Here is a 22,947-nt window from a genome sequence, read left to right as displayed (position 1 = left end):
CGTGACCCGGGGATGACTCTGCCACCCCAGACTGCTGAAAGTTCATCGCCGTTTCACCTCCCTCAGCAGTTGTTGACGAAGCATGAAAATTCCCCACCGCACTTCACAGGGCAGAGAAGCTTTTACCTTCGTCGAGAAGGCCCTGAAATTCAAGTTCCTGGGACCATCAGGACGCCGTGCAGGGAAGAGATGCTCGAGGCCACCAGGCAGGATGGCGGGTTGGCGGCAGCGAAGGTTTGCACACTCGTTTGTATGTTTGTTTGCTCAGCTTAAGGGCTCTTTCGGGGCTGGGAGGACCCCCTGGGTAGGAGCACCCTCACCCCATCCCTGGGAAGGGGCGGTGGGGCTCGGCTGCTGCAGGGAAGCATCTGCTCGCAGCGTGGTCCATCCTCCCCCACCCTCCGAAACCTGCCCTCCCTAACCCAAAACTGCACCCCCGCCCATCACCTCGGGAGCCAAAACCCACTCCGGCGCCTGCAAGGTCCTCAGCTGTGGCTTCCACCCCACAAGGGTTAGAAGCGCATAGTAAACCCTCTTAGCAAAGTTCTCCTTTGGCCTTTTTTCTGGATGGGTAAATCCAGTCACTGGAAAGAGGTTATGGATACAGATCCAAACCTGGGAGGGATGCGTGGGCAAGAAACAACCGGATCAACCCCTTCCTCTATGTGGCTGTGCCTTTATTTAACAGAATTTCAGCTTCCATTCGCACTGAGCTCAACACAAATCACAAAGAACCGCCAATGCCTTCTTATAGTAAAAAAATGCATACAGCCTTCACCATTTTATTTCTCTAAGGAAAAGGTAAAAAAAATTTTAAAAATCCTGATAAAGGTATATCAAACCCCATCTGCTTAGATAGACCCTATTAGCTAGAAAAGCAGCGCCAAACCTTGTTGAAAGCGCATTTTTATCAACACGCTTTAATGATTAATGCACAATAAAAACACTTTCTTCCTGCAAGAGATAATTACCAGGAGGCAAAACAGGTGATTATTTAAAAGAGCACTACAACTTGCGATTGAAGACTCTGAGGTGCAGGCTACAGTCAGGCAGGACAGGCGATGCTGTGTCCCCGGGAGGGGACAAGCGAGGGGGAATGGCCACGCGGTGCCCTGTGGCCTCAGGCACCGTTACGGCACCAACACCAGCACGCCCAAAACCTTAGAGAAGTTGTGGGGTGCATTACAGCACGTCGCTTTTGGGAACCAAAAGTCCACCAACCTCAAGTCTCAGTCCAAATTTCATTAACTTTGGGTTTGACCCTTAATTGCTCTCTGTCTTACTGGCCCCAGGCTAAATATATTTTCTCACCATTAGCAAATGCAGTCTGTTGAACCATGGCCTTCCGTTTTGGGTTTTGTTTTACGATGGCTATGCACCACAGTATGGCAAATATTTCCAGGACAGATAGCAACTCTGACATTCTTGAATTTTTATTTTGAGCTGTGATTTGTCAACGTAGGGACCACACAAAACGCCAATATCACAACATGAGCCGTAGCAAATAAATTGTACCCAATTTCACCTTACATCACACAGGTAAAATATAGGAGAAAGATAGATCTAATTCTGTAATGACTGCTTTATGAACACAAACAATTGGCTTTCCTTTGCAACACGAACCACCTGTGCAGCAAAACAGGGTTGCATCTGCACAGGCAGAGAGAGCGGCATTTGGCTGCTGCAACAAACCAGTGGAGGAGCTAAGGGCTGTTCTCCTTCATGGTGGAGGGGACCTGGCGTAGGTGCAAGCAGGGCTCCTGAGCCCAGCCACCTTCGTGGGAGACCCCGGCTGGACAGCAAATGAAGGTTGAACCCCCTCCTGCTGCTTCCTATGGATGGGACAGTGGTTCATCCTGCTTCACCTGCCTCTGTTGCTGCCATAGCCGGGCTTATCTTCTATGATTCTGCAATTCTATCATTCTATGATTATCACCTCCCTGTGAGGCTTGTTATTTCAGCTTGTGGTCTGAGCTGCAGATGGGCTGGCTATTTACAGCTGCCACAAAAATAACTTTTATCCTCTATCAATTCTGTTTACAAGAAGTATGGCTCCATTTTTCTGCCTTGTGCCAAAAAAGTTTCCCTGCCTTCCAGCCAGGAGGCCCCAGTTGGGTCCTGCACAGCGAGGATGTGGCACGCGAGGAGCCCCCAGCCCTCCCCTCTCCTCTGAGACAGTCTTTAGGATGTACAGATGGTTTCCAAAGAGTTTGGTGCTCCTCCGGAGGGGAGGGGAGGCGACTAACTTACAAGAGGACGTGGCAAGGCGGGGGGATAACTGAGGAGGTCAAATGGGTGCTGAGGGTCAACGAGCTCCTCACCCGCCGCCTGCCCAGCATGGCAAAGGACCAGCCTGAGCTGTGCTCCTGGCTGTCACAGGTGGAGGAGCATTGCTCTTGGACTGGGGTCCGGCAGCAGCCACCGCTTTGCATCACCCTGCGCAGTGCCGTCCTGAACCGCTCCCCAGCAAAGACGTAGAGGAAGGGGTTGAGGCAGCTGTGGAGGAAGGCGATGCTCTGGGTGACCTGCAGCCCGATGTCCAGCCGGTCAGCAGCCTCGCAGCTGTACGCCACTCTGGTGTAGGTGTTGATGGCTTTGACCAGCAAAAGAACATTGTATGGGAACTGAGAGAGGAGGAAAGCGGTGATGATCATGGTGATGATCTTCAGGGACTTCTGCTTTTGAGATCTTTTGGCTTGCAGGAGGGTGTTGATGATAAGGGCGTAACAAATAACCATAACAAGGAGTGGGAGGAAGAATCCGATTGTGACTTTCAAGGCCAGGACAGTAACTCTGAAGATTGTGCTGACGTTTGGTGGGTATGTAATTTTGCAAACTGTTACGTTGCCCACCTGCACACTTTGACTGTACACGATTTCTGGGATGCACAGGCTCATGGAGGTCAGCCAGACAGCCAAGCACATGAGTTTGCTGCGCAGGAGCCGCCTTCGCTTGGAAGTTGTAGCTTTCGTCGCCTGGACAATAGTGATGTACCTGTCAAAGCTGATGCAGGTTAGAAACAAGCTGCAGCCATAGAAGTTGATCTTATACATGCTGTTGACGACTTTGCACATGAAGTTCTTGAAGATCCAGCTGTCAGAGGCAGCCTTGGCCCAGAAAGGGAGGGTGAAGAGAAGGAGCAGGTCTGCAATGGCCAGGTGCAGCAGGTACCGATCCATCATGCTCCTCCTAAAGCGGTATTTGCAATAGACAAGGACGACCAAGGCATTTCCCACCGTGCCCACACAGAAGATGAGCCAGAAACACACTGGCAGGAAGGCTCGAGCAAACTGCCTGACCTGGCCCTTGTCACACATGAACGCTGTGTCGTTCAGGGGATTCCCATACAGGGACAGCACCGCGCTGTCATTCCTGTAGTAATCCAGGCTGGTCTTACCAGGGTGGGTGACCTGTAATGGGACATAGGGTAAATCCGTGTTGAGAGGTGGCTCAGGAAAGCATTAATTTGTCCCCTTCCACCAGATGCAGTTGAAGATCCCAAATATATTCCATTTTAGGTGAGAATGGGCAAAGGCTGCCAGCAAAACACAGGGCATTTCAGACCGCTTGAAGTATGTGGCAAAGCAGAGACTTAGAAAAATGACCTGTTGAGTAGCAAACTCTTTACAAAACAGCAGTTCACAGCCTCCAGCCAACTTCAGTTATTAAAATAGCAGGTGGTGAGAGCACTGTATTTGTCAGATCATTCAAAACACTGTTGGTTTGGCAGCTTCAAATACGTAACAAAATGCAAAATCCCCAACTTGGGAAGAGGTGGGGAAGAAGGCTTTGTAGTACTGCTATGGTGGGACGGCACTGTTGGCTCTCAAGAAGCAGAAAACTGATGGAGGCAAAGAGTGGTGGGGGGAGAAAAACCGAGATTATATAGCACCATAGCTGTATACTCACTATAACTTCCATCTTCAGCCAGATCTTTCCTAAGTCTTGAAGAAGACACCTTAACCTAGGAAGAGGAAAGATGGGGGGACAACAACTGGTTCCAAACAGCTTTGAAGTAGAACTGTGACTCTTCTTCTTCTTCTTCTTTCTTCTTCTTCTTTTAATAAAAACCTCAACCTTTTGAAATTAGTCTGGCCAGGAGACAAACAAACCCCACAGAAATTGATGTCACTGGTTTGAATTATTTAGATGTTTCCATTTTACAAATTTACATTTAGCCTACATTAGATCTTCAGCTTCTCTATAGCACTGTGCTGATTAAGTCCTTTGACGTACTGGAGTCACTGCAATCTCGTTTTTAATAAGATGTGTATTCCCCAGTGCACACATTAAAAAAGAAAGTCGTCTGAAAGCACCGTATCTTCTAAGATTCGTGAGAATAAATGAAATGTTTCTCTTAAATTGCCTAGCAACTAACAAGGAAAAGTGCCTGCCTTTAGTAGCAGTTTGCAGTGTTAAAATATTTGTATCTTCTTCAGCGGCTGATAATCTCTGCCTGCAACATCTCTTGTCTGTGAGTTTAAACATGATGCTCATTGCTCTTGACTGCAAAAGCAGATCATTATGCCCCGGTAAACAAGAAAATATTGTTTTTTCCTGCTGCAGTTTAGTTTTCAAATCAGTCTACCACCACAAAAGATACTTGAGCCTGGTGGGCTCAGTGGGAGTCACGCACTCTGAAGTATTTAACAGGTTCTGCACCAACCTGCTTGTGCTAGTACCTGGGGATGAAGCCAGAGAACAACATGAGGTGGGCCCCACCGCCGCTACTGTGGCCCTTTACTTAGCCCAGATCTTTCCTCCAGACATGGGTGCCTTCAAAAGCAGGTCACACAACCGAGAGGTTGCCTCACAAAGCCAAACCTCTCACCACACCTGACTAAAAAGTCCTTCCGTGGTATCATCTGGGGCACGAACTGATGCAGCGTGCAGCCTGCATTAGGGTGAGCTGCGTTAGCAAGTCTGTCAGCAAAGCCAGTTGACCATAAGCATCTACTTTTAGGGACGGTGAGCGTCCTTGCCACCGCATCCCTGTGTTTGTGGCACCCTCTGGCTCAAGCTGCCTTTGATCCCTCAGTGCTAAAGTGAACACGTGCAGCAAATTTGGAATCTGGTCCAAAAAAGTGTAATGCAGTTGATTTCATCTCCTTAGAAATTATTGCGTTCAGAAAGCACAGATTGAGGGGTAATTAGACTGAGGCATAATCCTTCCAGTTTTTATCTTCATGAAGCAACTGTAATGCATTTGAATTATTTCGGACCACGGTTGGCATCATGAGATCTTCGCAATAAAAGAACGTTAGTCTAGACATGGAGTGTTTGTTTAAAAGTAGATTGAAGAAATAAAACCAGCCATAAAGATGTGCTCTTAGTTTTTAAGTTTTCTATGAAGATACAGAACTACACCCAGAATTATGCTGGTCCCTGGAGTTTCAAGTACAGGTACAAATCTAGTACCTGGCTTTTAATGATGCCACCTGTACCCTGTGCATACTAGTTGAATTTCTGACGCAGAAAACTCAAAATGTATGTATTTTTTTATTTGACTTTTTTCCAAAGCAGACAACCAAGGAAATAGCCAAAGCATACTAACATGACAGCTTGGTGCTGAGTTTACTGCAGAAAAAATAAGTGAGCAGACTGAAAGGAACCACCTGTATAATGCCTATAAATCAGATATACCACACATAAACACTCAGATGCAGAAAATAAGACTAGTCATAACCATGCATACGCAAATGATGTTGGGTAGGACTGTGGAAACAAGTGCAAAACACTCCTCTCCCAGACGTGGTTCAACACGGCAAAGTCTCTGGTGGCAACAGCCCCACAAGGGGTTTTCCTTGTCCCCGTCCCTGTCCCCATCCCCATCCCCGTCTGGCTCCAGCCCAGGGAGGGACGACCGACCCCAGGCAGGGAGGGTGCAACCACCTCAGTCCCCTTGTCACAGGCAGGCTCGCACACATCACAGTAAATACGGGGAGAGCCAAAATCTGATGAATCTGAGCTGGATTCCTGCCATCCAAGAAGCAAAGTGTCAGGACCCCAGATGCAACGCAGAGCAGGCAGCGTGCGAACCATCACAGCTGCCTGGTGGTGGTGGGGTTTGCTCTGTCGTTGCTAATGGGTTATATTAAAAATAACAATAGCGTGGGGTTAGATACAATGAGCTTTCAGATGTTCTAGCCAGCACCTGATTTTTTTCTATGGTCAACTTCACAGCACACTAAAGTTGACAAACAAGAGATTGTCCTTTGAGACGAGGTGGGGCTGCTTATTAATCAAAATTAATTTGATGCCTTTTTGCTTATTTTGGGGGGTGAAACTGCGGTTTCAGGAATCACTGTGCTGAGCCTGTGACTCGCCCTTCCCAGCTATGTCAGACCTGCTGCGACTCCTCGCCTCAGAAACTCCTCAGCCAGTTCAAAATCTCAAACCAGCAGCGCCTCGTCCCCATCACAGCAGTGCAAAATTCAGCTACTGAGGCTGAGACCTGTCATGTACAACCCAGAGGTGGCCGTGGCCAGCAGCAGGCAGCCAGCGAGCTACTGATTTCTCCCCGGTACCCATTCCCAAAACGTCACTGCAGCATCTGCTGAAGGACGCAGAGCTGTGCGTCCCCAGGGGGCTTTTTAAGGCTATTTTCTTTTAGCCGTCAGATCTGCCTTAAATTGTAATCCAAAAGGTTATTGTAACTTGGGTGAGTTCAGCAGCAAGCTTTTAATTTTTTTTTTTTTTTAATTAAAAAAAGGCAATTTCTAATTCAGTTTCCTTTCCACAGAAGCTGCACGTGGGACAGACAGACATGAATTGATGAGGAGGGGACTCACCGGGACGGTCACTGCAGGAGGTCAGCCCGGCTGTCGCACCCAGCAGCCACAGGCGGTGCTTGCTGTTTGCACCTACAACTCAGCTTTGGGCTTTTTGTAGGCTGAAATGGGTGTGTGCTCCCCAGACCCCAGCCTAATTAGACCTGTCACAGGCTGTTTTCTCTGTGGTTTGCATGGTTTAGGTGGCTCAAACTCAGATGGAAATATTATCTGCTTTTATTTTTTTCTTTGGTCTTTTTTTTTTTTTTTTTTTTGGTTGGGTATTTGGTGGGTTTTTTCTTTTTTTTGGCATTTTTTTTTTTTTGGCCTGGTAAGCTCTTTCAATAGGAAAGAGAAGACCTCTCATACCATCATTTTTCCGCTCATGTGCATCATATAGCACAGGGCAAATCAGAGGCTGCTCCCAGCATGGCCGTGTCCTGCTGGAAAACACTTTCACTGGGGGAAAAAAATAAATCCCTGAGCAAGAACCAGGAGAAGCAGGTCAGGCTGGGACAGGAGTGAGGAGCCAGGTCTAGTCCTGCCTGCTCCAAGATGGCCCACAGGCACAGGCCCCCACAGCTGCCCACTAAGGATGCAAGCAAGCAGGGATCGGGATCGCAGGGTCTGTGTGGTGCCTCACAACCCCAGCTGCTTTGCAAGCAACTGGAGCAAAATGGAAGTACGCCCACCTTCAAGAGGAAAGGCCAGGCTGTTCCTGCCACAGAAACTGGGGAGACCCAGGGCAGGACTGCAGGCAACCACGTCTCATGTGACGACTATCCAGAAGAGTGTGGCAGGAGAGATTTTGAAGAGGAAGGCAGTGAGAAGGGGTTAATAAACATATGAATTTGCACATCTTATGTCTTCTTCCTGGGAAGGTGGCATGCAAATTACGGTGATTTAAATTCCCCTCTCTGCAGGGAGGCCAAGCGCCTTGGGGTTTTTTTTGCTTCAACGCCGGATGGTGTTCAGCTGCGACCAATGCTTGTTCCGTACACACTTCAAGAAAATTTCCAAATTGCAGTTCAGGCTCCATTCCAATTATGGAGAAAACAATGATTTGGACTAGATTTTGAGTAGGGCTCTGCTGTCACTTGGCACCACGCTCCAGTGTCAGTAGTGTGGCACCCCCTTCCAAGGGGAAGAAGCCCAGGGTGCTCCACACTCAACTGCAAAATCCCTGCTAAGGTGTCTGCATATCTTTAATAATTAGTTGTCATCCTGAAACTCTTCCTGAAACAGGTGTAGGTTTGGATCCGATGATATCCCTGTATGGCACGTGGACTCTCTCGCCTCCTGGACCCCCAGCGAGGAAAAGAGAGGTGGGGGAGCAGCTCCCAGCTAAACTCCAGGGCACTGGCTATGGAAAGCATAGGTGTGACAGCGCAGGCATAGCCTCTGGGCTCAGGCATCAGTTTCTCTGGGCTGGCAAATGGCTGCCTGCCAGCTCAGCCATGGTAATTACCCCTGATTCAAGCTAGTTTGGCCCTCGGTGTAATGCAAGGTGATTCAGCGTTGGGAAATCTACATTAACTGCAGTTGGGTAAAGGCATGCCCGTGGGCAAAGCCTCTGCTGCAAAGGCTCTTCACATCCTTTGGTTTTTTCCATGAATCTGAGCCCTCACATTCTGGATTTAAGTGACTTTAGTTAGATGTAGCTTAAGTCTCCCTAGAAGCAAAGTAATAAGTATAACTTAACCTACCCGCTTCGCACAGCCAGTTCCTCTGTCTTAAAAGTCCAGGGTGGCTGCTCATCCTGTTCGTTATTTTTCTGCCATGTGCCATTTCTTAAGTGGGTGCCACTGACAACAACAGCATTTTTGCCCCCAACAGTGGGAACAGGAGAACGGTGCGAATATTACAAACCCTCTTGCCAAATTTCTCCCAAGCCGGTTCCCTATTTGCATCCTCGCCCAGTGCTGTCCACAGTGAATTCATTCCTAACCAAAACGGAGATAGTGGGCTCAGTTCTTGTGATACCAGCACGCATCATTAGATAACTTGTGATTTTCCTCCAGCTCATATCATTACAAAACTAAGCATCTCTTTTTTCCTTACAAATATATTGCTTTCATGCTCGTCAAGAGAACTTGCAAGTGTAACACTTTTTTTGTTTTGTTTTGTTTAAAGTAAGTGGGAAAACGAAAACCACCAGCATTTCTTATATGTCTTCTTTTTAGCTTCAGGGTGTTTTAATTTAAAGCACAACTAGGGGACAATTTCTTAAGCTCCTCATTTAGTGCATGTGCTAACGGCAGAGAGGTACCCACCTTAATGGACTGATCAGATGCTGCAAAGATTCTGCAGAAATAGAACAACACTTGTGGTTACACCCTCTGCTGAGGCTGACCAAGAGGTTTCCCTCTTCCACAGTGAAGTCTGCACCGTCCCCCCATGAGGTCCAGGGGTCTGTGGACGTGATGCCGCTCCTACCTGTCTTTAGAGGGCTCTGTCATCCTGGTCAGGAGGTCTGTAGCAGACCCCCCACTGTAACGTCACCTGCCTTGACCCATAAGTTCTCCGTTTCTTCTTCTCTTCTTCTTCTCAATCTTCTTCTTCTCAATGTGTTTTGAGGTTCCATGATTTTGTGATTCAGGGCCGATGCTCACCAGCGTTAACGCAGCGTGCGTGTGGAGCCAGGAGCAGGCTGCTGCTACCCTCACGGCGGCTTGGAGAAACACCACCCAAAGCCTGGCAAGGGAAAGCCGGAGCCACAAGAAGTCACCGTTCCCCTACGTCGCGTGGGGGGCTGGATGCGTGATGATTATGTTTCATAAAGTATTACCCTTCACCAGACACAGGAAAGCAGGTAACTGACTGATGCACTGAAAGAAGGCACTCTCGAGAACTGACAGGTTTTAGGAACGTGGGGTTTGGTTTTTTGGGTTTTTTTTCTCTTTTTGGGAGGGAATGAATTTTTTTGCACGTGCATTTTTATCTTGGCATCCTAAAGAAAACCCCAAAACATTCCCACCCCTGGTTTATAATTGTTTTTTTTTCTCTTGTGTTTCCGAATTCCTTCTTTGCTTCAGCCTTTGGGAGGTCCCCGTTTCCTGACGAGCGAGAGGGAAGAAGAGGAACCTCCTGAAGAGCCAGGACCGGGAGGAGCAGGAGGAGCCATGTGCGCATGCGCAGGCGGGGGGGGAGGGGGGCGGCGGTTGCCACGGGAAACGGCTGCCGCGGCCCGCCGGGGGGGGTGTATGTGCGGCCGTTACGAGTCACGTGAGGGAGCCGCCGCCAATGGGAGCGCGGTGAGGGCGCTCGCGAGGCTTCGTTCTCTATGGCAACCGCCGGCCCGTAACCAGCCGCCGAGCCCGGTCGCCGTCCCAGAGCCCGGGTCGCCATGGTGAGTAGTGGAGCCGCCTCCCGCCGTCCCTTCTTCGGGGCGGAGTGTGGCGTCGCCGCCGCCTCGCCGGCTTTACTCCCCTGAGCCGCGTCGTAGCCGTGAGGAGGCTCTTCGTGTCGGCCGGCCGGCCGGCCTGGAGGCTGTGGGCGGGGACGCGGCCCGGCCAGGCCCGGTCCTGCCGGGGAGAGGCGGCCCCTCGCCGTACGGGGAGGGGGGCCGCTCGAGGGGGCTGCTGTTGCCGTCCTGGGCATCCGTGCCAGCCCTGTTGGACCCTGCGGGGACTAAGCGGGGCTTGGAGTTTTTGCAGGAATTGATGCCCCGGTTGCTTAACGGCGCTTGGAGATCACGAGTGGCTTTGGCCTACGCTTGTGTATTTATTTATTTATTAATGTCCTTTTGTAGCTGCTCTCTGGATTGTGAGATTTCGGCACAGGTGTTGGCATGTGTCTTCCTTTCTATCTGTAATGAATAGAAGCTTTTCAGCTAAAGTAAGCCCAGCAACACCAAAGAGAACATTAATTGAGCTTTTCATATGTTCTGTCATTTGCAAGATGTGGGACTTTGTGGGAGGCACCGGACTTGCGACCACATAGTGAGGGCTTGTTTTGTTTACTGCTGTTGCTGTTTCCTAGACTGCCGTTAATTTCCAGGCAGTCAAGGTCTGTGCTCAGTATTGTTCTGATTCAGCACTGTTTTCAGTATTGTTCATCCAGGGATTGCAGTATTGCGTTTTTGCTGGAGCTATCCTGTGCAGTTGGATTAATAAGGACAAAGGTGATCAGATTAACTTTTTTGTCTGAGTTGCTACGTTGCTGTCTCCAGCACCAGCAACACTAAGTACACTGGAGTAAATGAAACAGACTTCAGCTTTGTTTGCATCAGCTCTTCAGGGACTGTGATTATAAACTCCCATTCGTGCCCTGTTGTGCCCCCTTGAGACACCTGCATGGGCAAGATTTATTCTAATGCAATTGGCCATGCCAATACTCCTTCTATTGAAAGAGAGGCATACATAGAAGAGCTAGTTAGTCAGATCTAAAAATGATTCCTCCTTAATTTGCCTTGGGAATATTTGTTTCTGGGCAATAGGCTGTTGAGAAACAAATTCAGATTCTCACTTAAGGTTATATAGGAAGTCTCAAGGTTTTACATAAGTTAACTAAGAACTAACAAAGAAACATAATGTACTTTGCTCTGTACTTTTGTTAGTACATTTACAAAAGATAAATCATTCAGCTACATTATTCAGAACATTGCTGGATCCTGCACTTGGGTCACAGGGCTTGGGGAAGAGTGGCTGGAGAGCTGCCCAGCAGAAAAGTACCTGGGGGTGTTGGTCTACAGCCAGTCAAAGATGAACCAGCAGTGTGCCCAGGTGGCCAAGGCAGCCAACAGCATCCTGGTTTGTATCAGAAATAATGTGGCCAGCAGGAACAGGGACGTGATTGTCCCCCCGTACTCAGCACTGGTGAGGCCCCACCTCAAGTACTGTGTTTGGTTTTGGGCCCTTCACTACAAGAAAGACATTGAGTTCTGGAGCAAGTCCAGAGAAGGGCAATGAAGCTGGTGAGGGGTCTAGAGCACAAGACTTATGTGGACTGGCTGAGGGAACCGGGGTTGTTTAGCCTGGAGAAAAGGAGGCTGAGGGCTTATTGCTCTCCACAACTACCTGAAAGGAGGTTGTAGCGAGGTGTGGGTCGGTCTCTTCTACCAAGCAACACGTGATAGGACAAGAGGAAAGAGCCTCAAGTTGCATTAGGAGAGGTTCAGATTGGCTATGACGGAAAAATTTTTTGACTGAAAGGGTTGTTAACAGGCTGGTACAAGCTGCCCAGGAAAGTGGTGGAGTCACCATCCCTGGAAGTATTTCAAAGACAGGCAGATGTGGTGCTTAGGGATGTGGTTTAGTGGTGGTTCTGGCAGTGTTAGGTTAATGGTTGGACTTGATGATTTTAAAGGTCTTTTCCAACCTAAATTATTCTATGATTACACGCATGTATGTGTAATAGAAAGACACATTTATCCAAGAATTTTCTCTCCCTCACAGTCCTGATTCTGATCTGGTGGGGGGTCTGGAGAACAAGTCCTATGAGGAGAGGCTGAGGGAACTGGGCATGTTTAGTTTGGAGAAGAGGAGGCTGAGGGGGGACCTCATTGCCCTCTACAACTCCCTGAAAGGAAACTGTAGAGAGGCGGGGGTTGGCCTCTTCTCCCAAGGGAATAATGACAGGACCAGAGGAAATGGTATGAAGCTGCGGCAAGGGAGGTTTAGATTAGATATTAGGAAGAATTACTTTACTGAAAGAGTGGTCAGGCACTGGAACAGCCTGCCCAGGGAGGTGGTGGAGTCACCATCCCTGGAGGTATTTAAGAAACGTGTAGACATGGCTCTTCAGGGCATGCTCTAGTGCCCGGGATTGTTGGTTTGTGGTGGGGTGTTGTGTGTGAGATTATGGGTGTGGGGTTTAGTTGGTGGGTGCTTTTTTTTTTTTTTTTTTTTTTTTTCTTTCTGGTGTGGGGTTTTTTTTGTTGTTGTTGTGTGTTTTTTGTTTTGTTTTGTTTTTGTGTGGGTTTGTGTGTGTGGTTTTTTTTTTTTTTAATTTTTAATGTGGTTGGACTCGATGATCTCGAAGGTCCCTTCCAACCACTAAGATTCTGTGTCTGTGATGCTTTGTAGCCTTTTCCCTCTGACTGTGTCTGATTTTGTATGACTTTTCTGAGGGTACTGATCACTTGAGCACTTACTTCCAAGCACTGGTGCTTTTAAAGGGGGAGCGCTTACATGAGGTATATAGGGGTTACACATATGAAAATATAGTTGTTTTTTAACATACTAGTTAATATAACCTTGTGAAAGCAAGCAGAAAAACTAGTCGGAAGGCAAGTCTTCGCAATACTTATGCTCTTTTTTACTTATTTCAGTGTATATTTATCTTTGTGCTTTTATCTTTATTCACAGGCAGAGCTAGGCCTTAATGAGCACCACCAGAATGAAGTGATCAACTACATGCGCTTTGCTCGTTTCAAGCGTGGCCAGTGTCTCAAAACAGTGGATTCTTGTTTTCAGGACCTTAAGGACAGCAGGTATCAGAGTGGGTGGCTGGTTCTGAGCAAGAATAAAGCCAAATATGCTAGCAACAATTGCAAATTTAAATGCTTTATGAGGTGACTTTTCTCTGTTTACTTTTGTATGTTCTTAGTGAGGAAGAAAGACCCCTCTAATTTTGCAAATGGTACAAGTCCTTTTAAAACTAAGTTGTTCAAATTCTTAGGAATTAACATAGATATTCACAGCATGACGTTGCTTTATATCTTGCTTCTGATGTCTAAATTTGATGTAAGACTGTAGCAGAAGTATTTTTTGTGATTGTAACATTTCCAAGAGAAAATTTAAACACAAGAACCAATTCGTATTGCCGTAATCATCTAATAACTGCTGACAGTGGATGTTTTCAGAGGGACGTTGCATTATATTAGAGTGATACCTGCGTAGTGATATCTCGGGTAACAATTTTGCATTGTTATTTCTCATACATGACTTACCTTGACTGCTCTGTTTAGACTTGTTGAGGAGACCTTCACAGTTGATGAGGTGATAGACATACTGGATGGACTGCGAACTGTTGTACACAGTGAAGTTGAGTCAGAGCTCATAAATACAACTTACACCAACGTTTTACTTCTGCGGCAGCTCTTTTCACAGGCTGAGAAGTGGTACCTTAAGTTACAGACAGACGTCTCTGAATTGGAGAATCGGTAACATATATTAGACTATACAGAATGCCTTTCAATAACAAGAAAACTTCATGGTGTTGACTATTAACGTTATTTTCCTAACTGTAGAAACCTATTCTTTTACTATAATAGTATCAGCGATAGGTTAATTTCAAGTCTTCTGTCTATAAAGTAGCAAGATACACGATAATTTCAAATTTGTCAGATGTTTTTATTGGTAATGTTCTTACTTGAATTAATCAATTAAGAGCAGATGTTAGGATTTGATTAAAAAGCCTTTGTTGTTTGAGTAGATTATATTTTAATTAAGGATGGTAAGTCTTACAGTTATGATGCATATATCACACCATCACATGACATGATCTGTTACATTCATTGTATTTGCATAGGACTTCATTCTGTACTTCTAATGAGAATCTTGCATGCAATTAAGAGCATAGCATCAGCCTGGTTAAATGTGTTTCGTACCATAGCTCTTTCTGTAAATAAATGTCTCCCTGTGTTTTTCTTTTTAAGAGAATTGTTGGAGCAGGTTGCTGAATTTGAAAAGTCAGAATTTACATCTTCAAACAAGAAGGTAGTTTTCTTTTAATCAAATCGTAATCAAATGTCACATGCAGTTATGACAGATGTTTCGAACTGACTCTTTGTGCTTAAGGGAGAATAACAAAACGAAAAAAGCCCACCCTTTTTCAAAACAATCTTTGAAAGTCTCCAAAAAGTAGCATTTTGCAGTTTGGCACCAATGCTCAGACTGAATTGCCTTGGCTGTGTCCAGATTGGATGAGGATTATGAGGCATGCCCTGGGTGTGCAGAATCTGCAAAGTCAGCCAGACCAGGGATGTGTTGGAGCATCTGCTCCTGGGTTCCCTTCCCCCTGGAAACTGGGGTGAGACTGGGACATTCACTTGTCCCAAGGCTTTGTCCTCAAGAGCTGAGAAGATTCCACAATACAAATGTGACTTTAGCTTATCTTGTAAGATTATGGTTTCACCTTGTTTGGTTTGTAGCGTAGATATATATTTAGATAATACATATTATATTTGAATACTTAAAATAAGAAATGTATTTTGAGCTTTGTAACAAAACAAAAAACAAAACCAAAAAAACCCCACAGCCTTTTTTTTTTAACTCTTACAATCACTCAAATCTCTTTTTTCTTTTCCTTACTCTTTTGTCTTTTAGTTGCTGCTGCATCGGTAGTCTTTATTCCTCTATTCAGTATTTTTGTTTAACTTTAGCTGAAAGTGAAGTATATGACTTAGGAGCCAAGGTACTAGTAAAAACTGAACTTGAAATAAAAGGACATTCATTTGCTTTCCAAAAGAAAGCTGAATTGACTGTCAATAGTTATTTTACAGTCTACAGGAATACTTTTCTTCCTCCTAGAAATCTGTTTAATTTAATCTTTTAACCTTTATTATTTCTTTAGCCCAGTGCAGATCTCATTAAACCAAAACTGGCTCCATTAAATGAGGGTGGGTCAGAGCTGCTAAACAAGGTAAGAACTTGTCTGTTTGTGCAGTTGTGGTTCTGTTTATTCATCTGAACTGGATAGCTGTGCAGTAATATTTGTATAATATGCCTGTCACTATATAGACATCAACATAACATACCTCAGAATGTAAAGTAAAATGCTAATTAATTAACATTGTAAAGCATCTTAAATTTATTGTGCTGTTACGGTCTCTAACGCATATTACAATATTGACCTTCCTTTTGCAAAGGAACTTTGTAACTATTTATTTTTCCATTTAATCAGGTAAATTAGTAGAAACCAGCATTCAGTTTGTTCCATGCAGCTGGCTGGCTTTCCAACAAGGAAATAAGTTAAAATATGTAGCTGGCCAAAATGATTACATTATCGGATGTGTTCTGTATCACTCAAAGTCAACCTGATTACGTTTAATCTTTTTTCTTTTGGTAGTTGGTTACATTCCTCCTAAAGAAACAGGCCCTTAAAGAATTTGGAATTTACTAGTTCTGAAAACATCTGGTTTCCCACTTGCTAAAGATTTTCAGAATTGCAAAACACATTCTAATATTTAATGTTATAAATAGTTTTTATTAGGTATTGAACTTGTTTAGTTCAACTGAACTTTTTAAAAATGTCACGCTTCTTACAATGCACTTTTAAGTTATGGGCAGTCAAGAAATTTAGCAAGGAGTCATGTTTTCTGTCTTCTAGCCTGCATTACCAAAACAATCTGTCAAGTACAGTGTCTGAATCAAATTGTTGTTACCCATTAAGATAATTAAAGCATTCAAGAAGCATTCAAGAATTCAGACTTGTGTTTTACTTATAGATCAATGTAATTTTCTTTCAAAAAAAAATTCAAAATCTGTTTCACAACAGGTTTTGTTGAATATGTGCATCTGATATCTTTTTTGTTCTCAAAAATAGTTCAAAGTTTATATGGTGACTTCAACTGATAAAACATGGTTATTGCCTGTGACACAGAACATGATATGCAGTAACCTGGTATTTGTCTCTTTTAAACAGGAAATATGAATAAATTCTTACTTGCCTGTTGATTGAAAATACGAATGATGAGCAGCAATGAGATTTGCATCTCTGAACATGCAATTTTCTTTATCGTGAATCTTGGTACTAACAAGATCCTGAGCTCACTAATCTCAGTTCAGGAAAGCATATGCTAAATTTAAGAGAATGGTCTTATATATTACAGTAGAATTGGAGACTTAAATTTCTTGCTGACTGAGGCAGAAAACACAATGAATAAATGGATTACTGATTTCTTATGAAGGCCATTTTTATAAGCATTTAGAAGCTTTTTAGCTTTCCTAAGCTATGAAGCGTATTATTTTCTTACCCAAAATACCTGGAAAATTCAAAATAGCACAAGAGCATTCACAAACTTTTTCTTGTTCGTTAACCCAAAGACAGTTGCTTGTCTCCAAGAAGAAAATGAAAAATTGAAGATCAGACTCAAGACCATAGAAACACAGGTAAATTCCCTGTAAGCTTGGATACTTAATGCTGTTTACGTATTAAAAATATCTAAATAAGATTCCCATGGTTATTATTTGCATGTTTTGAATTAAAATATGTTTCTGAGGTTTTACATTTTCAATATACCACAGGCTACAACTGCGCTAGATGAAAAGTCCAAACTAGAGAAGTCACTGAAGGATTTACAGATGATCCAAGGAGATCAAAAGGTAAACAGAATTGAGATTTCCACCACCACCACTCTGTTTAACACAACTGTTGCCTGTACATCTAAAAAGTTGGTCTGTAAGGTGTGTTTCTTTTCTAGCAAATACAAAAGTTCAAGTTAGTATTGTCATGTTCCTGCTGACATTGTCATGTTCCTGCTGGTCTATCAGTCATCAGATAATCCAGAATGTTAGTTGATTTTTATAACATGTATTTTGTGTCACAAAGACCATAATAAATTATTATCAGAAAGTATTATTCCAGGTACTATTAGGAAGTAGTAATCCAGAGGTCATATTCTCAGGGGTGATATTTATATTAAGAGATAAAAATTTATCTCTGTTTGTTTCTTTCCATTTACTAATGAAAGAACTATATCTAACCTGTTTTTTATGGCAACAGTAAAACACTAATTCTTTCAAGCATTTGTCACACTTGACATTGAAATGGACAAGCCAGACTTGCTGCTTCTCACTTCAGAATTCAAAACCTAAATACTTCTATAAAAGTGTCCAGTGTCTTATTTTCTTAAACATCAATTGAAGTTTTGCTACAAATGTTAATGATCATGGGTCAGATTACAAATGTAAGATTTTTATGTAGTTCTACCTGTATCAACATACTGTCAAAACTTATTCACTGTTTATTTTTACTGCTTGAAGTTCTTAATCATTTTTGTGAGTGAGTGGCTGCTGCAGAAAAAAAGACAAAAGATGCTAGAAGTCATGTAGGTTGACAAAGATAAATCTGTTCAGGTCACTTTATTATTTTTTTAAATTTGTACCTTTATTTTTGTCAATAATTATAATTTTTAAAGTTTGTTCATGTGTGATTGTTTCTTAAATTTAAAACATTTCTTTTCAAACTTTTAACAAAATTAGGCACTTTAAACCCATTATTTTGAGAAACTGACTCTTTAAAATTCCTGCAGCAATTACAGATTTGGAAGTGAAGTTCAATATCATAAAACATTTCCACTATAATTTTCATATTTTAATCATGATTTCTTTTTATTTTGCTTTCTAACTGGTTTATGGTATGTACTTGGCTTTCTTAATATGTTATTAATTTTATCTAGTAGCTTTCAAAATCTGTATTCAAGAATATAATTTAATAGGGAACTTGATTTATCAGTCATGGCAAGTATTTTCTTTATCTGTTTTGTTAAGCCTTAAATTAGTAAAGGTTTAAAATATTAAAAGGGTTTATTAAATCCCGGATAATAGTGTTTGTAGTTTTAAAAGATTGGAACCAAATCTCATCCTACTTTTCTGGTTAAACATGAATGGGCCTCAATGTCAGGGCTGCTGAGTTTCTGCAGCTTTCATGTCCTAATTTGCTCTCTTACATTTTCTATTTACAGGCATATATATGTTGTTGAAACAAGCTAGTAGATATAGCACTGAAATGTACTACTTTATTTAATCAATTAAAGTATTAGTTGCTTGGATAAAATGCTAAATTTTATCTGGTTTCACTCCATATTTTTATAGGATGGGGGCCAATAAAATCATATTAACCCAATTGCTTATTAAAGCGGTAATTTTCAAAATCTCTGGACAAACAAATGGCAATGGTTTTAAGGGCCATCTCTTAGCTCAGCAGATTTCCACAGTTTTGGGTTTAGTTTTGGTTTGTTTTGTTTGGTTGGGTTTTTTTTTAATAGTTTAATATGGTTCCACACAGCAAGTGTGAACAACTGTTTATGAGTAACTGCTTTGTTGGATCAGTTTAACTTGAAGATTTAGAATTTTTACATAATTGACTTATGTCACAGTTTAGAAAGATGATCTCTGGCTCTTCTGATATGAAACACTATACAATGCAGTGCTTTTCAACATTGCAGCCTTGGACTCCATCTCAAAATTCAAAATGACCTTTTCTTGTATATAGGTAGTATTATCAAGTGGGTTTCTGTGCTCAAATCTTATCTTCCATGTGGAAAAAGGAGCAGAGCTTCCTTAGTTTCAGATTTTTGTTCTTTTTAAGGTGCTTCTTGAGTGAGTCATTATACTTTTGAGAGTTTGAACTTGAGCTTGAAACCCTGAGAGGACATTTTTAAATGGAAATCCATAGAACTGTTACGTGAATATAAAGTTTTGTGACCCAGAACTTGTGTCCAGAACAGTTTGGGTTGTTTCTTCTCACAAGGAAAGTTGCTTCACAAGCGGCTGTGGAGGCTCTTTTTTAATGTATCTGAGAACAGTGCAATATTGGTACCTGACTGATAATATGAGCCTTAACACTTTCATCCTTTCCTACCTGTATTATACAGATTTTTTTTAAACAGATTTTCAAATGCCTGTGATAATTTCACCTGCTTTAAAAATACATTATAGTGTAGACATTCAGATCTTAAACTGTAATTTACTATTTCTGTATGCTAAATAACTTCTTGTGATATGCTTCATCCTGTGGCTTCACCTAATTCCTAAAGAAGTATAAGAACTTGAAAACTCAACTTGGTATAGAAGACATTCCAGGCATCTTTAAAATGCATTTATTAACAATTTCTTTAAAGTTATAAATTTGTGATTTAACTATTATTATTTTTTTTTTAGTTAAAGCACTTCTAATTTAGATTTTACAGGAATAGCCTGAACATTATTATTAAAAATTAAGATGTCAAGTGTAAAATTCCAGGTAAAGTGGGTATGTTTTAAATATTTATTCTCTTGCATTTGACATATTTTAAATATTATTCTTTTGAAGACTAATGCAAACCAGGATATCACTGAACTGGAGAATAAAGTGGCAGCTTTGAAATGCCAGTTTGAGAAGACTTTGAATGACTCTACTGCAAACCAAAAATTCTTGGAAGAGAACTTAGTGACAACGAAACATGACTTGCTTAAGGTTCAGGATCAGCTCTCCACAGCTGAAAAGGTTAGCAATTTATTGTAACGTAAAGATGAGACCTTTACTCACATTTTAACTGATAACTAATTTAACAAGCATACACAGTTTACTGGGTCACACTTCTGCCAGTGTATTTTTGTTATTTCAGTGGAAAAGCAAATGTTATACGTAAAATAGCAAAAACACAACTAACTGATTATAACCAGATGAATACTTAAGAATTGCCCATTTGTCTGTGTAGAAATTTTTGAATGAAAAGTGTATTCCCAGTCTTACAAAGACTTTTACCTTGATTTACTTAGAAGACGCTAGCTATCTTCATCTAAATTTGAATGTTAGAGAAACTACTATTCTGAAACTTGAGGAGGAAAAGCAAGTAATTTTTTATAAAAAGCATATTCATAATATGTAAATAATATGTTGGTGTTGTTATTATGTAGGAATTAGAGAAGAAATTTCAGCAAACAGCTGCTTATCGCAACATGAAAGAGATCCTCACTAAGAAGAATGAACTGATAAAGGATCTACGTAAAAAGCTTTCCAAGTAAGTGGTGCTGTTCTATCTGTCCAAACAGGACCCTTGTCCTGGATCCGTACTCTGCTCCTGTTTTGTTTTAATAAATGTGGAGCTGTCTGTAAAACAGACTATAAATTTTCCCTTAAAAAGAATTTCTAGTAGGCTGTTCCCTGATTTTTGACAAGCCAATCCTTTTAATGGATCCTAGGTGAATTGCACTGATGTGTGCAACAGCAGCTACTGTGGAGCAAGTCATGAGACAATTTAGTATGGAGAGGATACAAAATATTCATAGGTGTGGTAGATAAGCCCCCAGGTGCTAGACAGAGAGATACAGGTGGGAGACGTACCAGATTCTTTGTCATTATCTTATTTTTTCCATGCTTGTTTATGAGAATGAGAAGTCCGCAGTATATAAAGAGGTTTAGGCCTGTATTGAGTAAAGAAAGATGCACCCTGGCCATTATATTGTGTAGGAGACTATGATTCTGCAAATGTCAAGTGAGCTTTGGCAGCATGGATGCCTTGGACCTACGCTGTAGAAGGACAGAGGTGGAACTTAAAATTTATATTCAAACTTCTGCCTGTATTTTGGGATTTTTGAGGAGGTTCCTGGTCGTTCCCTCATTCTACTGTTTGGTAAACAGCACAAGAAGGACATGGACCTGTTGGAACGGGTCCAGAGGAGGGCTATGAAGATGATCTAGGGGCTGGACCACCTCTCCTGTGAGGACAGGCTGAGAGAGGAGTGTTGGGGTTGCTCAGCCTGGAGGAGAGAAGGCTCTGGGAAGACCTTATAGCAGCCTTCCAGTACCTAAAGGAGGCCTACAGGAGAGATGGAGAGGGACTCTTTATCAGGGAATGGAGTGATAGGACAAGGAGTAACGGTTTTAAACCGAAAGAGGGGAGACTTAGATTAGATATTAGGAAGAAGTTCTTTACTGTGAGGGTGGTGAGACACTGGAACAGGTTGCCCAGAGAAGTTGTGGATGCTCCGTCCCTGGAGTTGTTCAAGGCCAGGTTGGATGGGGCTTTGAGCAACCTGGTCTAATGGGAGGTGTCCCTGCCCGTGGCAGGGGGGTTGGACTTTATGGTCCCTTCCAACTCGAACCATTCTATGGTTCTATAAACTGGACAATTTTAAAAGGAGGAAATAGTCTGAAAAGTATATACATTCATCTGTGCCCAAAGCCATATAGTGAGTCTTGACAGGAATGCATCACTAGTGGGAGTAATTTATTACTTGGGTTTCATATTTTCTTTAGAGAAGAAATGTTTCTTGGGTGTTTTCTACTCTGTTTTAATGATTTTTATTTTTTTAATTCAGATATGAGCCAGAGGACTAAAACACCAAGAACATCTGATCTATCAGAAGCTGCCATAGAAAGAAAATGTAGACTGGTATTATTTTTCCATAATTTTTGTTTTGAATGGTATATTTTTTGCTTCTAGTGCTTAAAATAACTTTTTATTAATACTAATAAGATGCTGGAACTCCTTACTTCCTTATAAACCTAGGATTTATAGGTATTAGTTTCTGTAGTCATGTTTTTAATTGTTAACCATTGACATTCCCTGAGAAACAGCAAACAGGAGCTTATTGAAGAACTGAGACCATTCCCTACAAAGAAAGGAGTTTATTTTTGCTAAGAAAACTAAAAAGGAAAAAAAAGTAAAGAAAAAAAAAGTACGCATTAGAGGTTTTTTGATGTCTCTGAGGTGGAAACTCCAGTTGTTACTTTTGTATAGTTAGTGTAGCCATGAAGTGGCATTATACGTGAAAATCGCATCAGTGGAAGTAAAACTTAGGAGGAAAAAAAAAGAAACATGCTGATTCCATAATATATCACACTGGACTTCTTATACCTCAGCAAAATGTGGTCAATAATGTTTTGCTAGAGGGTGTTCATTAGCAAGCGGGGTAAATATTCTTTATAGCGGAAACGCTGGATCCTTTCAAATAAAGCCACTAATTGGAGTTATACTTTTTCAGTTGAACTTAGTTGAAACAAATTTGAGCATCAGAATAGAGATTCTGATTTTGCCAGTATTCTTAACGTTAAGATGATAATCTGAAAAAGCATAGGGAAGTTAATGGAGCAACTTTCTTGGGAAATAAGTTATTTTAGAAGTTTTCATCTCCTTTCTTATCATAACCTCACCACAAAACAGGTTATTTCTCTCAAGTCTTTTGCTTGTAATTCTCTGCCTTGCGTTTACCTGGAAGCCTCCTAATAGTGCATTCTACTTGTTCATCTGTCCCTGTTCATATGTATGTTGTATTTTACTCCAAATAAAACCATTGTGTTTTCAAACACTTAATCTTGAAAGGAGCTGATTTTTTTAATAGGAATGTTTTCTATAGCTCTTTTCTTAATATCTGTAGAAAGGAGTAGCAGATCAGTAAAGAATCTTGCTAGAAATGCAAAGGTATAAATTACGGGTTCATGCCCAAAACCATACCACATCAAACAGCTGTAAAAAAGCGTACCAGTGGCAGGGTTGGGAAAAGGCTGTTATCTGTGTGCTACAAAA

General features: G+C 42.3%; 2 protein-coding genes across 3 annotated transcripts; one reads left to right on the top strand and one right to left on the bottom strand.

The window, feature by feature from the left end:
- Positions 1-2,246: 2,246 nt before the first annotated feature.
- Positions 2,247-10,118, bottom strand: LOC141466777 (C-C chemokine receptor type 9-like). The gene is made up of 4 exons (XM_074150872.1): positions 9,989-10,118; positions 9,273-9,441; positions 3,910-3,964; positions 2,247-3,410 (listed from the first exon to the last, which is right to left on the bottom strand). The coding sequence occupies exons 1-4, from the start codon at positions 10,116-10,118 to the stop codon at positions 2,247-2,249; spliced, it is 1,518 nt and encodes a 505-aa protein (XP_074006973.1).
- On the top strand, positions 10,087-22,738 carry LZTFL1 (leucine zipper transcription factor like 1). Of its 2 annotated transcripts, XM_074150455.1 has the most exons (10): positions 10,087-10,119; positions 13,079-13,203; positions 13,681-13,875; positions 14,371-14,431; positions 15,288-15,356; positions 16,760-16,825; positions 16,961-17,038; positions 19,749-19,922; positions 20,336-20,439; positions 21,740-22,738. In XM_074150455.1, the coding sequence occupies exons 1-10, from the start codon at positions 10,117-10,119 to the stop codon at positions 21,756-21,758; spliced, it is 894 nt and encodes a 297-aa protein (XP_074006556.1). In that variant the 5' UTR covers positions 10,087-10,116; the 3' UTR covers positions 21,759-22,738. The 2 variants fall into 2 exon arrangements, with proteins under 2 accessions (XP_074006556.1, XP_074006557.1); XM_074150456.1 differs by lacking the exons at positions 10,087-10,119; positions 16,760-16,825 and having other exon boundaries at positions 13,085-13,203; positions 21,740-22,732.
- Positions 22,739-22,947: the final 209 nt, after the last annotated feature.

The sequence above is a fragment of the Numenius arquata genome, chromosome 7, assembly GCF_964106895.1.
Source record: "Numenius arquata chromosome 7, bNumArq3.hap1.1, whole genome shotgun sequence".
Taxonomy (NCBI): domain Eukaryota; kingdom Metazoa; phylum Chordata; class Aves; order Charadriiformes; family Scolopacidae; genus Numenius; species Numenius arquata.
The sequence above is the reverse complement of the archived record's forward strand: the minus strand, read 5'-3'. Positions and strand labels throughout refer to the sequence as shown.

Excerpts from the sequence above, each read along its gene's own strand:
- LZTFL1 (XM_074150455.1), top strand. Across the intron at positions 13,876-14,370 it reads GTCTCTGAATTGGAGAATCG|AGAATTGTTGGAGCAGGTTG; the intron begins GTAACATATATT and ends TTTCTTTTTAAG. Across the intron at positions 19,923-20,335 it reads AGCTCTCCACAGCTGAAAAG|GAATTAGAGAAGAAATTTCA; the intron begins GTTAGCAATTTA and ends GTTATTATGTAG.
- LOC141466777 (XM_074150872.1), bottom strand. The coding sequence starts at position 10,118 with ATGGCGACCCGGGCTCTGGGACGGCGACCGGGCTCGGCGGCTGGTTAC. Across the intron at positions 9,442-9,988 it reads GCGGCTCCCTCACGTGACTC|CCGCCGTGAGGGTAGCAGCA; the intron begins GTAACGGCCGCA and ends TGTTTCTCCAAG. Across the intron at positions 3,965-9,272 it reads GAACTTATGGGTCAAGGCAG|GTTAAGGTGTCTTCTTCAAG; the intron begins GTGACGTTACAG and ends TCCTCTTCCTAG.